The sequence below is a fragment of the Botryllus schlosseri genome, chromosome 1 (genome assembly GCF_051294905.1).
Source record: "Botryllus schlosseri isolate E-star chromosome 1, Bs_hap1, whole genome shotgun sequence".
Lineage (NCBI taxonomy): Eukaryota > Metazoa > Chordata > Ascidiacea > Stolidobranchia > Styelidae > Botryllus > Botryllus schlosseri.
In genome coordinates, this window is record NC_137236.1 from 12,332,856 (window position 1) to 12,347,872 (window position 15,017).

The 15,017-nt window shown below is 39.0% G+C and overlaps 2 protein-coding genes across 3 annotated transcripts in view; both read left to right on the forward strand.

The window, feature by feature from the left end:
- Positions 1 to 15,017, forward strand: part of LOC145441998 (uncharacterized) — a 230,707-nt gene that overhangs the window by 75,793 nt on the left and 139,897 nt on the right. The window lies entirely within an intron of this gene.
- LOC145441952 (uncharacterized) overlaps positions 1 to 15,017 on the forward strand; it is a 42,220-nt gene that overhangs the window by 6,194 nt on the left and 21,009 nt on the right. The window contains exons 2-7 of the mRNA XM_080319909.1: positions 125 to 1,531; positions 4,199 to 4,506; positions 9,065 to 9,181; positions 9,260 to 9,397; positions 9,606 to 9,728; positions 9,788 to 9,946. Coding sequence (XP_080176035.1) covers positions 125 to 1,531; positions 4,199 to 4,506; positions 9,065 to 9,181; positions 9,260 to 9,397; positions 9,606 to 9,728; positions 9,788 to 9,946 — 2,252 coding nt within the window. The remainder of the gene's footprint in view (positions 1 to 124; positions 1,532 to 4,198; positions 4,507 to 9,064; positions 9,182 to 9,259; positions 9,398 to 9,605; positions 9,729 to 9,787; positions 9,947 to 15,017) is intronic.

Sequence of the window (15,017 nt, forward strand, 5' to 3'; positions counted from 1 at the left end):
TCCTGTACACTTGCCAAAGTATGTAATTACAAATTGTTCCCAAATACCTCCAATTAAGTAGTAAACACAATATTTGACAGTTATTTTGACCGTGGATCATTGACGAAAATATATTTTTATTCAGGAAAATTTCTTGCTAAATTCACGGAGACCGTTAGACGTCTCTCGTGGAACAATGTACAGGGTAAAGTCCTAGAATCGTACGAAGATTTGTCGGAACCAGACACTGAGTTTTACCCGCAATTGAAAACTGGATTTAAATTATACAAAGGAGAATATTTGCCACAAGAAGGATTCAGTGCCCACGGCAACCCCAAAACTGGACGTTTTATAGACTACAAAGGTTTTCTAAAGCGCATCCAAGAAAAACACGCTAGACCTTGCGCCATCATCGGACAACCGGGTAGTGGCAAGACCATCATGATGAAAAGATTAGCAAAGAAACTTATCATTGCAAATAATCTCCACGATCAAGAACATTCACTATGGAAGAAATTTGTTAAACTATTTCGCAATGACGCCAAACAATATAACATCATCATGCACATGAACATCAGAGATATTCCTGATCAGGAGAACGTTACTTTAGCAAATGTTATATTTAGCCCCAAAGTCACTAAGTTGTCAGTGATTGAGCTAGGATGTGGTCTTAAGGCAATACTGGATGGGGTGATAAAAATTATCATGTTTTTCGATGGATTGGATCAAGCTACATGGGATCCGATATGCGATAGAATAATTGGGCCATGGGAGGTGTCAAACACACGTACGATATTTGGTAACATACTGGCAGGATATCTTTTACCTGATGTTCCTATTATCATATCATCGAGGGAGCATTCGGTAGCTCGTCTGTCCAATAATATGCGACCAAATTTTATGGCAGCTTTGGTGGGATTTAGTGAAGGGGAAGCGGAGAAAATGTATTGTGAGTTGATGGGGCATAATTCAGAAAATGATTGGCATGAAATGAGGTTATCTAACCCCGCAATGCACTATATGTGTCTCACACCATTGTTTCTGGTATTTTATATGATAACCAGGAAACGAGCTCCATCGCATCCTCCCAATTGTGCATCCGGAGTGATGGTCACTATAATTCAGATTTTCTTGGAATGTGAGAATACGAGAAACATCGACAACGTCATTGACGTAAACGACGTCATCGACAAATTAAAGGTAATGGCATGCAGTGGTACCATGAAGCAACAGGTAACATTCACCGACAAAGACCTTTCCAAATATCGCCTTGCGTACAAGGATATAAGTGATGTTGTCATCAAAGTGCCTGGACTGACGATTCTAGGACAGAAAATTATAGCTGGGATGTATAGATACTTTTTCAGTCATCAAACTCTTCAAGAAGTTTTAGCGGCACTTTCCGTGGTGGGAATGAGACTGGATGATTTCAAGCATATCGTTGATCGTGAATTCCACAAACCCTACTGGGCCGTTGTGCGCAATTTCACGAGTGGTATTCTAAAAAACGAAAGTGTTAGATCCGATATCAGTTCTGCAATTCTCAAGCCAGGTTGGTATTTCATTGTACTTCGAATGTCAATATGTTAGTATACGCCCCTTGTTCCCATCCTGGGGAAAAATTCCCGGAATTTAGCAATTTTAGTGTGAAGAATCTGCCTATATTTAATAGGAGAAAGTATACATGGACTGATCAAAGTTTTCATATTTCGTAACAGAACCGTAAGGTATGAAACCTGATCCGACGTGGAAATCTATCCGAGGGTTCCACTTGCTCAAATGGGCTCTAAACCTACTGTTACAATGATCAAGTCATGCGGTCAGTTATTCAAAAAATAATAGTCCCGCGCTGGTTACGTGGTGAAAAGCTATGTGCAAATTGCGTACTCACAAGATATCCAAAAAACGCATGCGATTCACTTTTTTTGCAATACTGCAGAGAGTTGCAGAAATGTGGTAACTTCACCGTGAGCATCCGACTACACTAATAGCTCCCATAGTGGGGTCCACGAGACACATTTTTAGGAACGCGTAACACCTTCCAAAATTATCACGACCAAGAAAATTTTGAATTTCGGATTTCTGGAATATATTGATCTTCAGACAACTTAATATACCAACCAAAACGCGAAAGTCGCCCGAAATTATTCGGTAATCAACATAAAATATAGTTTGTGGTGAAAAATATTCAATTTGAAATTTCAGTCACTGCATTTCTATGTTTTATTGTGCGCATGCACACCGTGGAACAAAATAAGCATGATTTCAACGAAATAAGTCGATTTGTGCTCATAATACAGCGCTCGAGGTTATTGGGATGCTTCCGTGTAGGGCTGTTCAATCGACGGGTGCATCATAGGCATTCCGGCGCTGACCATTTCTCAGCCAGGACCTCTGGCTAGCGGCCAGTTTGGCGAGTTTATCCACCCTTTCATTGCCACGTATTCCTGTGTGAGCGAGAATCCACTTGTGTTCCAAGTCTCTCAATTCAACCAATATGTTTTATACTCGTCGTTAATCTTGGTAAAATGACCAATTGGTACAGGGGAATATGTATTTCCGTTGTGCAGAAGTACGATTTTTAGGCTTGACAACCTGCTTTTTTGACAAACAAATATTTTGCATCATGTCATGTAAATATCGATAGAAGGACTGAGAATGACATGAGGGTTCTTCATAGTCAATTAGTTATTATTAGTTAAAATTAGAAAAAACTACGAGTTTCTTCCTACTAAGTGAAATATTTAATCATAAATACAGCAATTTCGGGCTTTATAGGGGTATAAATATCTGCTGACAAAGAGCCAATCTGACAAAACTATTGTGATATTCGTAATCAGCAACCACAAAAAAAACCAGAAACGGCTCTCAGATGTTCTGCCCTAAAAAAAAATTTCTTCATTTTGTTGACCAGCGTAATCGATTGCTTTGCAAACAAAAATCACTCAACTGTTTGATTTTACCAGGACTTAGATGTGATCTGAACGATGCGTTGTATCTTATGAACAATAGAAATGTTGGATTTGTTAAATTCATTTCTTATTGTTGCACCACAATAACTACCTGTCCTTATGCGTATAAATATTTTATCCGGGCGTACTCAAAAGCTTTTCGATCTTTGCTGTGCCAGTAGGATTTAGACAATCATATATGACTAGCTTGCACAAGTACGATAAGCCTCTCGCATTGATTCCTCCTTGCTATGATCTGCATAAGCGGTGTATTGAAAAGGTATAGCATTGGGACGTGTTCCTGGTCGCCAGATACGGAATCGTAACGAGGAATTTCAACCGAGTGAAAATGAACAATGTAGTCGAAAAACACCTTGAATACCACAACAAACTTCCACAAGCCTGTCGCACCCTTCTTGGATTGTAACGTTTTTGAATCGCGCATTTCCATATTATGGCAATTGGTCATAATGACGTCTGGTTACTCGTACAAAGTGAAGTCCCATTGAACGTTGCTGCTATACGGCGATAATGTGAGTCGCACAAATGCTCCGATTTGAGATGTGCAATTTTTGTGAACTATACACATTCAGCGGACCATTACAATTAGATTCGGTCGACCAGCGACGATAATATTTGGTCAACGTTTCATCGCCGCCGATTATTTTGACACAGCACCGCTCGTTGATGTACACCCCTACACCAAAGCTTCTCAACCATTTTTCACGGTGTGAAACCAAGTGAAACCAATGGTGGACAAATATTATCATGGATTCACACCGACTTATCTAATAAAAAGGTCGGCACATTTTCACGATCAAGCGATATTGTAGTAGCGACTTTTCAGCGTGTCTCGCTGGTCGGCTATAGTATACAACACGGTAACCTCGGATATGTACGAACTATCTACAGACAATCTCGCAAAGATCTTTTTTGAGGGGATGTAAAAATACTAAATACATATTTACAGATTGGTCTGGTACCTTGGAGACCCAAAATTACGTCTTCGCGACCGATACTTTATAAAACTCTGTTATATCCAGTCGCCAAGACAGGTGTCATAGTCACTGCTCTATTGCGATTACATATCTCACATTTGAATGCAGAATAATTAAATATGCTTTTCACTGATCACGTACATACTAGACGTGGATCGTAGTATTCTTACAATACTCCCGTGGGAAGGAAACATTCGATTGCGAAATATAGAAGTCTTTTTTACCACACCAACTTTGACGCTAATCTTTATATTATGTATATTGATACAGATGATTTAGATCATAAAGCGGAATACCTCATGCAAAATTTGAAATATCAACTGACGCAAGATATAACACCAGCGCAAAAATTGGACATTTTCACATCGTTGAAAGAAGCTGCGGCGCTCAAAATACTGGAAAGTTACACACAAGATCTTGACTTCTCGAATTATCCTCTGACACCCGCAGTACTGAATACGCTGTGCTCGGTGATTGGAAATCTCGGGAAAGTGAAATCCTTATCGTTTCATAATTGCGGCATCGATGACGATTTGTTGAGAGTTCTAGCTTCTGAGACGAAGAGACAGTTTATCAAGGTAAGATTGACTTCATTGTCGGCTCAGTAGCATTAGTATCAGTCCGACGTTCTACCAGATGTTCTGAGTAGATAGAAACTCACTATACTATGGTAGTTTATTTGAAGGATTCTTTTTGAAGGCATTGGTTCAACTACCAGTATTGCACAGCTTATTGGCTGCCATAAATTGTAGATCTTCGTTGAATATGTGGCGGAGAATAGTTGCAATTCATTTTTTTGATTTGATGATTCGTTCATTGAACAGATAAAATTCTTTACCGCTATGTTATAGTTATAAAGAGGGTAACCTTTCGGATGGTGTGAACATAAGATTCGCGTTCTTTGCGTTGTGTATGTGAACCTTTGGAATGGATGGAAGGATGGCCTTCGCAAACGAATATTGATAGGCTCTCAAATTTCTTCGTGTAATCAAATTTTCCAGTCATTATAACGTATTCGGTTGAGATTCTTTGCATTTCAACTTAGGAGCACTCTCCGCATGGCGCTGGCTGCGTGAAAAGAAATTCAACACTAAACATTAAAAAAGCATGCATAGCAATTTCAAAAATAATTTGCTCGAAAGTATGATCGGAATATTCAGCTTTCCGTCTGTGAATCTTCAATGAGTATCTGCTGTGATCTTTGCGAGCAATTAATATCAAGAACAAAGTAACCTATATACACGCAGGAATTATAAGGGAATAGTGCTTTGTGAACCATTCAAATAATTATTTCCATCAACGAAATTGTCATAAAGAATGCATTGATGTCTCATTTAAGAAATCGGCCAGGCATACGGGATCTATCTTGATTTGATATATTTTTACTATCTTAAAAACCAAGTCCCTCCAATCGTGGCGCTGGCTAATCAATAATTTGTTTTTAAGTTCACAACTCGCGTAAGCAAAGAAACCGATGTTTGATTCAATAAATCTGTCCGGTATAGTTGACTCCTCGTCAATAATGTTGGCAAAGTATTTTTTTTTTTGGAATTATTGTAGCATTTTATTAGTTCAGTTGGTACATTTGGTGACACCATACATGATAAATTAAATGTCGCTAAAGTAACATAAAATTACGATTGAATAGCCAAGTCGAACCTAACGAAGTAATTAAACTCAAAATAAATCAGCCAAGATGTGTTTAGCAACATATCTCTGGCTTGAAGGCTTGGAGTTCTGCAAAACATCATGCTGGCCACGTCACTCGTCATGGTTGATCATTCTACTACCGTTTCTCAGCAGTTGACTGTTTACACTACGATACATCAGAAAATACTTAATTTTGGAGGGTGATGCACATTATTGGAATCAGCAGAATAAACTCTCTAGCATAAGTCAAAGTTGTTTCCTTCGACATAGTGTCAAGTGTTTCATTAAAAAGGCAACTTTTTTCGATCATTTTGATTTCAACTATTTCACAAAAACCCGTTTTGGCCAAACAAGTTATTGGATTTTGTACAATAACGTCTACTAGTGTTTGGATGGTCTTAAGACCTGTTTTGCACTTCTATCCAAAAATACGGCGTATTTTTTGCGAGTGAAAAATGCTTGCTGGTGAAATCGTTTTTGGGAGCTGACACAAAGGTCCCGGAGGCTCCAGTTTGTCGAATAGGTGGAAAAACACATGTTTGTGTGCGAGAGGGTGAGTAGGCAGGCACATTAGAGCTCGCTACCTTATGATAGGTTGCTCAAACTTGTGTGCTGTTTTTTTCTTCTTCTCATTTTCTGTCTTGCGCGTAAATGAGAAGAGCAAATAATCTCACCTCACGCGCGTTCAGCCCTTTAGCTCAATCTAACTAGAGAGTACATAACAATTTAATACCTGTAAAGCAGATTTTTAGGCTACCAACAAAATCTGAGCTTTTGTGGCATCTCGCCACCCGAGCCTCATCCATGTAAAGGAATTCATTTTCAATATTACTGTAGTATGCCAGGATTTTACTGACATGTATGACATACAGAACGCGCATATCACAATTCTATTCCCAACACAGCTCTACAAAACATGTCTGACGTACGATTTCAAATTATGGTGAAATAAATTTCTCTACGTGTCGCAGTTGTACTACTGTAACTACTGTCTAGTCAGATTGCAAGAAAGGGGCCATTCTGTGACGACAACGGAGCATATCCATATCGAAGGGTTTGGCCATTCACCACCATTTATTTTTTGGTCAAGGTTTCGTCGTTGCTTATGTTTTGGGACCGCATTTTATCAGCGGTTGATTAACCTCTTCATGTACCCCAGCGCTGAAGTGGTTGGTCTAGAAATGAATGAGTCCCATAGGCCTGAACTCGCCATGTTTTCAGCGTGTGTCGCTTATTGGCTGCATTACCCAACGCAGTGACCTTGGATATGTAAAAACTATCGCAGGATTTTTGGCTATCAACTCGAAAAATATTACACACATATTAACAGATAACTCTGGCACATTGCCGACCCAAAATTATACCCTTTGCGATTCATACTTGATAAAACTGGAAGGGGTAAAATTTGCGTTACATTAACTTGTAAATATGAATCTGTAATGATCGTATTTACTACTATCCTCATGACTTGTTCCATTCGAAAGAGTTATTGCGCAAATATGATTGTTAAGCGAAAGAAAGCAGCAAGCCAAGTTGACGTCACTTTTCCAGCCTGTCCAACGCTCAGACTGGTTGATATACTGTATGTCTGCCACTGCAACAGCTTTCAAACCAGGCTTTTGGTTACGTAGTATTTACAATGCGAAAATAATAATTCACTACGGCTTGTGAGAGCTACGATTAGGGGTGCGTCGTAAGCTAAACAAGTTTTTACAATTGCGTCGCAACTACTGCAGTTACGCTGCGCTTGAATTTCCTATTAGGTTTATTTGAATTATTCCACTTATGAAAAATTAACAATTATTCACGATTTTCATTCGCAATAATCCGGACTCAGACTCTCAGTCTCAGACTCAAATGTATTCGTTGGCCAATTACCTAGTTTTGCTGACGTCACTGGCCGAAACATCAATAATAGCGGTATTCATTGTATAATTTTCAAGTAGGCCTTATATGACTGGTCCTTGCAGACTGGCATTCCACAAACACAGTCAAAATTTAATTTCCTATTGTAAGTTACTATCCACGTTTGACACGAGAAAAATATTATTTTTAAATATTTGAATAAAATAGTTTTTGTGCTGGGCAAAATTTGTCAAAATAATGAGGTATTGACACCATGCTAGATCACGAATGCATCACGACATCGTAAAAACTGTCGTGTTATAATATTGCAGCCAGCGGACATTCGACGTACCACAATTATCGGTAGAATCAGGGCCTACGCTACGTATCGTAGGCAGCGGAGGAATATTTTATAATTTACCAAAGATTGATCAGATATCTGAGCATTTGAGCAGTGTAGCCTAATCGAGGTTTCTGGTATAATCCTGATAAGTCGGCTATTGTTTATTCCATTGTCAATATAAATTCAAATCAGCTTCAGATTTGCCTTCGACTGCAACTGATTAAAAACAACGTAAATATGATAATTATTTTGTCATAGCTATAGCAGTGTCTCTTTATCTTTTTAGCGACCGTACTCCTTGTGCTTTCAGTAAAAGTTCTCGTTCCCTCGTTCATTTTCAACACAAGTTCCGATGGTATATATATTGAAATCACATTGTTTGTTTGCAAAATGATTTCAAGCTCTAGATAGCATATACGGCTAATTACACAATGCACCTCGTACTCCAGATGTCGTGAATACTACCATCACGAAACGGCGGGTCGCACAAAACATATTCGCGGGCCGCGTGTTTGAAACCTCTGCTTTACACAGTTTTGAGGATTCAATAATGACCAAAACTGCGGTAGCTTTTTTCAACCAGAACTTGCAAGGGATATAAGCTTACGTCTTGACGGTCTAGGCTAGAGCGGACGATGTATTCGGCGTCTGATTATTGCTACATTGATAATGATTAGAGTGTAAAACCGGTTTCTATACTTGGTACCGATATTACCTCATAAACATGTCATACAGTAGCCAGTAGTTTTTATGATGCAATAGACATATCAAATCAGCTGGAGGCCGGACGCCTGGTTGATTATTTACATTAGACAGCGATGTATTCTTTATATCAACTTCATTGATTGGTTCAATGAACAGATTTCGCTGACTCAACACGTACCGTTTGTCGTTCTTTATGTTGTGTGATTCAGGACCAAGCTCACAGAAGATTCACTAAATATTCACAGATGGAAAGCTGGATATTTCGAGCATACTTCTATAAGAAAGCAACTAAAGTATTGTGAAATTAGCAGGTTGCATGCTCATTTAGGATTATTTTTTTATGCTTCCACCGCCACGGAGAGAGTGGTCGAAGCGGAAATGCAAAGAAACTCAACCGAAGATGTCATAATGACTTGAAAAATTGTAATACTCGTAAAAGCTCCACAGTGCAGAACCTACCAAAGTTCGTTTGTGAACACGAACCTCTAAATTTCTGAAGTTCACACACATAAAGCGAACGTGAACTTCTCCTTCTCACCATCCCTAATTATTACCCAACGAGGATGGAATAATTTGAGAATCTTCTTACCGAGATCGACAAATTTGATATGACACAAAATACAAGCTGGTCAAACGTGGATTGTTGGCTGGAGGTTTTGAAAAATATGGAAGTTACTACGTTACTCATGGATATACATCGCGGTGGACAGGTAAAGAAGAAAATTTTGATTTTGAGTCCGTGATTTTTTGGCCATACTCTGTACACTGTACATCTATATTGTTTTTAGAATTGTGAAGATATTGATTTCGAACTTTTAACTGCAATGGAAAGGACTGTTTCTCAAATCGAAATAGTTGTGGAATATCTTCGTATCAATATTAAAGAATTCAAAGAAATTATCAAGTCTAATTTGAGGTTGACGAAAGTATGTACTGATTAAATGGGTACTTCATGATGTAGAAATTTTGTATGCTAGCCTACTCCACAGATAACACTGCTGAATACAATATACGCAATTCACACAACTGTAATAAATATGCATCCTCATGCCATTATTTAATCAATTGGAATCGTTGTCGGTTTCAGAACCTTGTAAAACGAATACGCCAAGTAACGATTTTATATCATGTTAGGTCAAACAACTGTGGATAAGCTCTGACGAGGTAACATTCGTAAAGGAACTTTGGCGAACAACATTTCAACGGATATCATTCAGTGTTGATCAATGTTTTGTCGAACTTCCCAGAGTGGAGCAGGTGACGCGACAATGAAGTTGAAAGACTGTATTTCGAACTAACTCATTCTCGTGCTTCAGACGAAGATAATCCATCTTAAATCATGGACCGACGTAGCAGAAACTGCGAAAATTGAAACCGTTAAAGAAGTATCTGTACATTCAGATCAACCTGTGTCATTTCAAATCTATGACATCGGAGAAGTTGAAAATATGATTGGACTGGATTTTTGTGGGACGGTAAAAATTTTTGTGATTAAATCGATTTTGAAAGATGTTTTTCTAACTTCACCCAGCAACTATAACCTCCGATCAGCCACTCGTGACCACTCGTGTTACTGCATGTCTCCTAAATAAGAATTAGACCTCCAGCTAATACTTTTCCATAGATAATCTTCTAATCGTGAATCATGAATGAATATACAGTTTGTACCAATGTGGTTTGGGGGTGTGAAGAAGCTTTTGCGATATTTTAGCATCAGGTTGCTTTGCGATAGGTATGGGATGTACGTGAATTTACAAGCTGGTATGTAATCCTGATTGACACAGACAGCATGCATGTAGGTAGTCGGTAAAATTACAGTCTGAGTGGCAAATATACAGGATACAATGTAGATTGGATATACCGGAGGTGACTGTAACATTACAGTCTGGCGTGTAAAGTGAGATTACCGGACGAGTGTAAGTGAAATTAACTTTGACTAACGGTAATGTTAAATTACCACGAAATGTCTGGCTACCGTGCTTCGAAACATTTCGCGGCAAATCCAGTTTTTTTTTATAGTCCAGTAGACCTTATTTGACGGGACCTTGGATACAGGAATTCCACAGACATCGTGAAAATGTAATTTGCTGTTGTATCATTCACACGTAAAATTTGCCGCTTTATAATATTGCAGCTAGCGGACATTTCACGTGCCACATTCCTATGTAAAATATCTTAGAATATGCTAAAATTGATCTGATATCAGAGCATTTGAGCCGTGTAGCCTATCCGGGTTTCTGATATAGTCCTGATAAGTAGGCTATTGCTCATGTCATTGCCAAAGTCCAATTAAATCAGCGTTTGATAGGCCCTCGATTATTATAACACATAAATAATGACTTAAATATAATCATTAATTTACCATAGTATTAGCATTGTTTCTTTGCCCCTGTCCATTTGCTGCACAATTTTTGATGGTAGCCTACCTTAAAATTAAAATAACATAAAATCGTGCGTAGCGCGAAGACTATTTTTCAGTTGAAAGAATTGTACCAGAAAATATCCCACAGTATATGGACCTAATTCGGCAATGCATCTCGTAACCCGAAGGTATCCACGGACCCCTGGTTATAAGAACCTTTGGGATATAAATGTCCAATAGCCGAGGAATCCATTGGTGATACAGCTGTGGAGCGTACCAATACCTTACTCGACACCAGCGATAATAACATGGCCACACCCTTTAATTTTCACTGGAATATTGTATTATCAAGCATATATAGATAATAGTATAAAAATTGTATCACGAACCGTAGGGATTTTATTCTAGCAAGTAGCAACACCACTATTCGCGAACAATGGAATTGATGAGGATGATCGGCTGGTTGCATACACATATGGGCAGTAAGTATATGAATTGCAAATATAGATGAGTTGTATCAATTTCAGATCTTAAACTTATGGGTGAAGGTTCAATTCGATTCATTTGATCCATACTTATGGCGAGAAACCTTTCGAAACATGAAATGCACCGTTATCAGTTGCATTGTTGCTCCTGAAATACCAGAGGTAATGTTGAATAAATATTCAACTAATACGACGCTAATATATCCGCTGGTCGACATTTACAGTGTGGAAAAATAGACGTGAAAAAATGGATCGAAGCTGCCAAAATCGCAGAAGTGGGGCCAATTGATGAGGTCGTCTTGTCTTCGGTTTATAGTATTGAAGTCGGAATCGAAGACATCCGATTACTGAATACAATACAATATCGCGGGAAGGTGAATAGAATCAACTAATTGAACAGTAAAAATTACAGATTTGTGATTGGGACTTTGTAATGGCAATCATATCATCTCTGTCGTCAGGGCCGCGCAACTGCCGAAACACATACTCCTTGATTTGTGGTGGGGCGAGCTTGAAGGGTGGGGGTGAATCATTGTGTGAATATCAGAAAGTATATAATATTTATTTGGAGATTTGTGCAATGGTTTTCAAATAATCCATGCGCGTCGCGTTATTTAATGTCTCTAACTGATAAAAACAGCTGATGTAATATGAGTACCGGTCCCTACAAGAGAGGAAATACTCATCAGTTATAGAACTACGCAATTCGAGTCAGACATTACCGTGTTACTACGAATCAAAGCATATGAAGTTCCCTCTAACATGGGACTCCGACAATTATGGCATTAGGTAGGATACCGACATGCGATTGTGCGACTAAATAAGAGACCTCTCAGGTTTGGAACTAGTTGCCGTGTTTAAATTGTTTTTGAATGATGCCATAACTAACTAATACTGCAGGGACGGCTGTTTTTGGATTGTTGTGCATATATGTTTACTTGCCGTTTATATCAGCTTACAGCATGAGATAGTATGGTTGGTAGTATTGCACTCCCAATTGGCGACATCCGATTACTGAATGCAATACAATATCGCCAAGAGGTGAACATAATAAATAAATAAATAATGATAATAATGAAATATTTGAACAGTAAAAAATATAGATTTCTGATTTGGGATTTTGTAATGGCAATCATGTCATCTTTGTTGTCAGGGCCGTAATTACTGCACCCCACGCCCCCTAATTGGGGACGGGGCGAGCTCGAAGAGGGGCAATATTATTATGTGATTCGATACAGATTATATAATATTTATTTGTTGATTTTGGCAATATATCCCAAATTATATTCGCACCGCTTAGAAATTTAATGTCGCTAACTAATTCCTGATATAATATGATTACCTATGCCTACAAAAAATTACTTTTAAGTTAAAGAAATAGGCATTTAGCGTCGGTCATTACCGTATCACAGGGGTCACCAACACGCAGCCCGCGGGCCGCATGCGGCCCACGAGGTTATATTTTGCGGCCCGCGACTTGATTTGAGATTTCGGAAGAAAGCTAAGAAAACATTTTGCAAATGCTGAGATTGACCTTCAATGGCCGAAATACTGCCAAGACCGAGACGCTTAGAAAACGCCTTAGGGCAGTGGTTCTGAAACTGTGGGCGCGTCCCCTTGTGGGGGCGTGAAAGCATCTGAAGGGGGCGCGGAGCTGCAGTCAACTGAAATTTACCACGAGTTCATACTTATAGTTATTGCTCTGTGTACAGTCCCGAATTCCTATATAGAATTCTCTCATCAACATTCATAACCATCCATGCCATTAAACTATCCGTTCGGATTGCTAGCTTTATGGATGCATTTTGTGATGTGACAATAAGGGGGGACGACAATTTTCAGTATCATAAAGCGGGAAATGTCTAAAAAGGTTTGAGAACCACTGGCTTAGGGCTTCTTCACAAGATCAAGATTTACGTGGAGATGGTCTTTCATCTAGTAACGTATCTCGCTAGCCCCAAAAAGCGTTTCAAGGTATCGTGCACAGCTCAGAGCTCAAAATAAAATGAAATTGATGACGGCGATATTCTGTTGTATATTTATTCCTTTAATAAAATGTTACTTCTTTTGTGATCACTATGCCCATCGCCTATGTTAGGTGGCACAGTGTACTGTACTGACGTAGAGTTTTGAAACATGGTTGCCTAATTTATATCGATATTGAATTCATGCGGCCCCCGGCCGCTACAAAATTTGAAAAGTGGCCCGCGACCCGTTTTGAGTTGGCGACCCCTGTCGTATCACGATAACTCTAGGCCTATGAAGATTCCGCTAACATCGGACAGAGAGAATCATGCTGAAAAATATCGGCGAGGATAAAATGTTGGTCGAAATTAACGATCCATGTTGACCGAAACCTTTCTAATGGTCCAAGTTCTACAGGCCCTTAAATTCAACGGATAAATGCCATCCGCAGAGAAAACGGTGCGCTCCGTTAAGTAATGTAAATGTTACATTGTGCTCGTCGCACAGAAGTTACCCATTTAGTTTAGTCTGGTACGATTGATAATATTACTATCTTTTGTCAGATAGCGAAAGGATGGTCACGGAATAACAACATGCAAAAATGTCAATTCAATAACGGGCCAATTTGAATATGAATAATAATTATTAATTGGTTGCCCATTACTTCCCTCAGTTGTACTGATAAATCTGATCACGAAAGCTGAGAAAGAATAAAAATTGATAGGAATATATATCCGATCACCAATAATATTGATCGAATTTAATCATGAATTTTAAAATTATAGTCGCCTAATGCAGCCACACATCAGAAAGACAATGACAGTTGATAACAAGAGAATTCGCGCTCAAAAGTAGTGACCAAAACTTTATTCGCAACGACGGCTTTTGTTCGGATTCCTCTCGAGGTTTGGCTTACCACGCCATGGTGGATCCAAAAACTACGTTTTGGGAGCAGGACGGAGTCCTGTTTGGTCCCTAGGCCGTCGTTGATAAATTGAATTGAATAATTCTGTGTTGCCATAAAATGCGACACACACAAAAAAATCTGGTAGATTTTACAAAGAAATTTCTGTAAATTTTACAGCGAATTACCGGTCGCAGCCAATAGCAGCGTGTAGCTTGTCACTTTACATTTTGATATGTAATATTACATTCATTTAGCTGCTAAGTCAAGTTACCAGAATTTCTTCGTAAGATTACTAACAGTTACTCGCTACGGCATTTTGCCAAGCTATTTGCAAAATTGATTAGCTTCCAAGCCCCAGCAACCAGTGGATACGTGCAAGTGCATGTGACTGTGATATCATTCTCGTTGCGATTTGACCTGATTCAACCTCGTTCGCGAGACAGGATTAGGTCACACGGAACTGGTTGACCCTAGTACCAATTTCGGTATATTGCACAGTTGGGTGCAAGAAGCAGCTGACAATGTAGTTACACCATATACATTATATTATAAGGCTATGGCTACACGGTCGGTCTCGGCGGTTAGATTTGTTGTAACAGATAGGGCTAATGAGTTACAAAAATCAGTTTAGGATACATAATCTTGTTCCTGAAACTAGAAATATCAGCACAGCAAGCAGGCTCAGTTGACCATTTCTTAATGGCGGACACGGCGACCTATAATAGGTTACCTCAGGTTGCGCGTTGCAGGTTTTTCTGAGATTCGTAGTAAACAACCAACAATCAACTGTGACATCACAAATAGCGTCCGGTTAGGTAAGTAAGTAG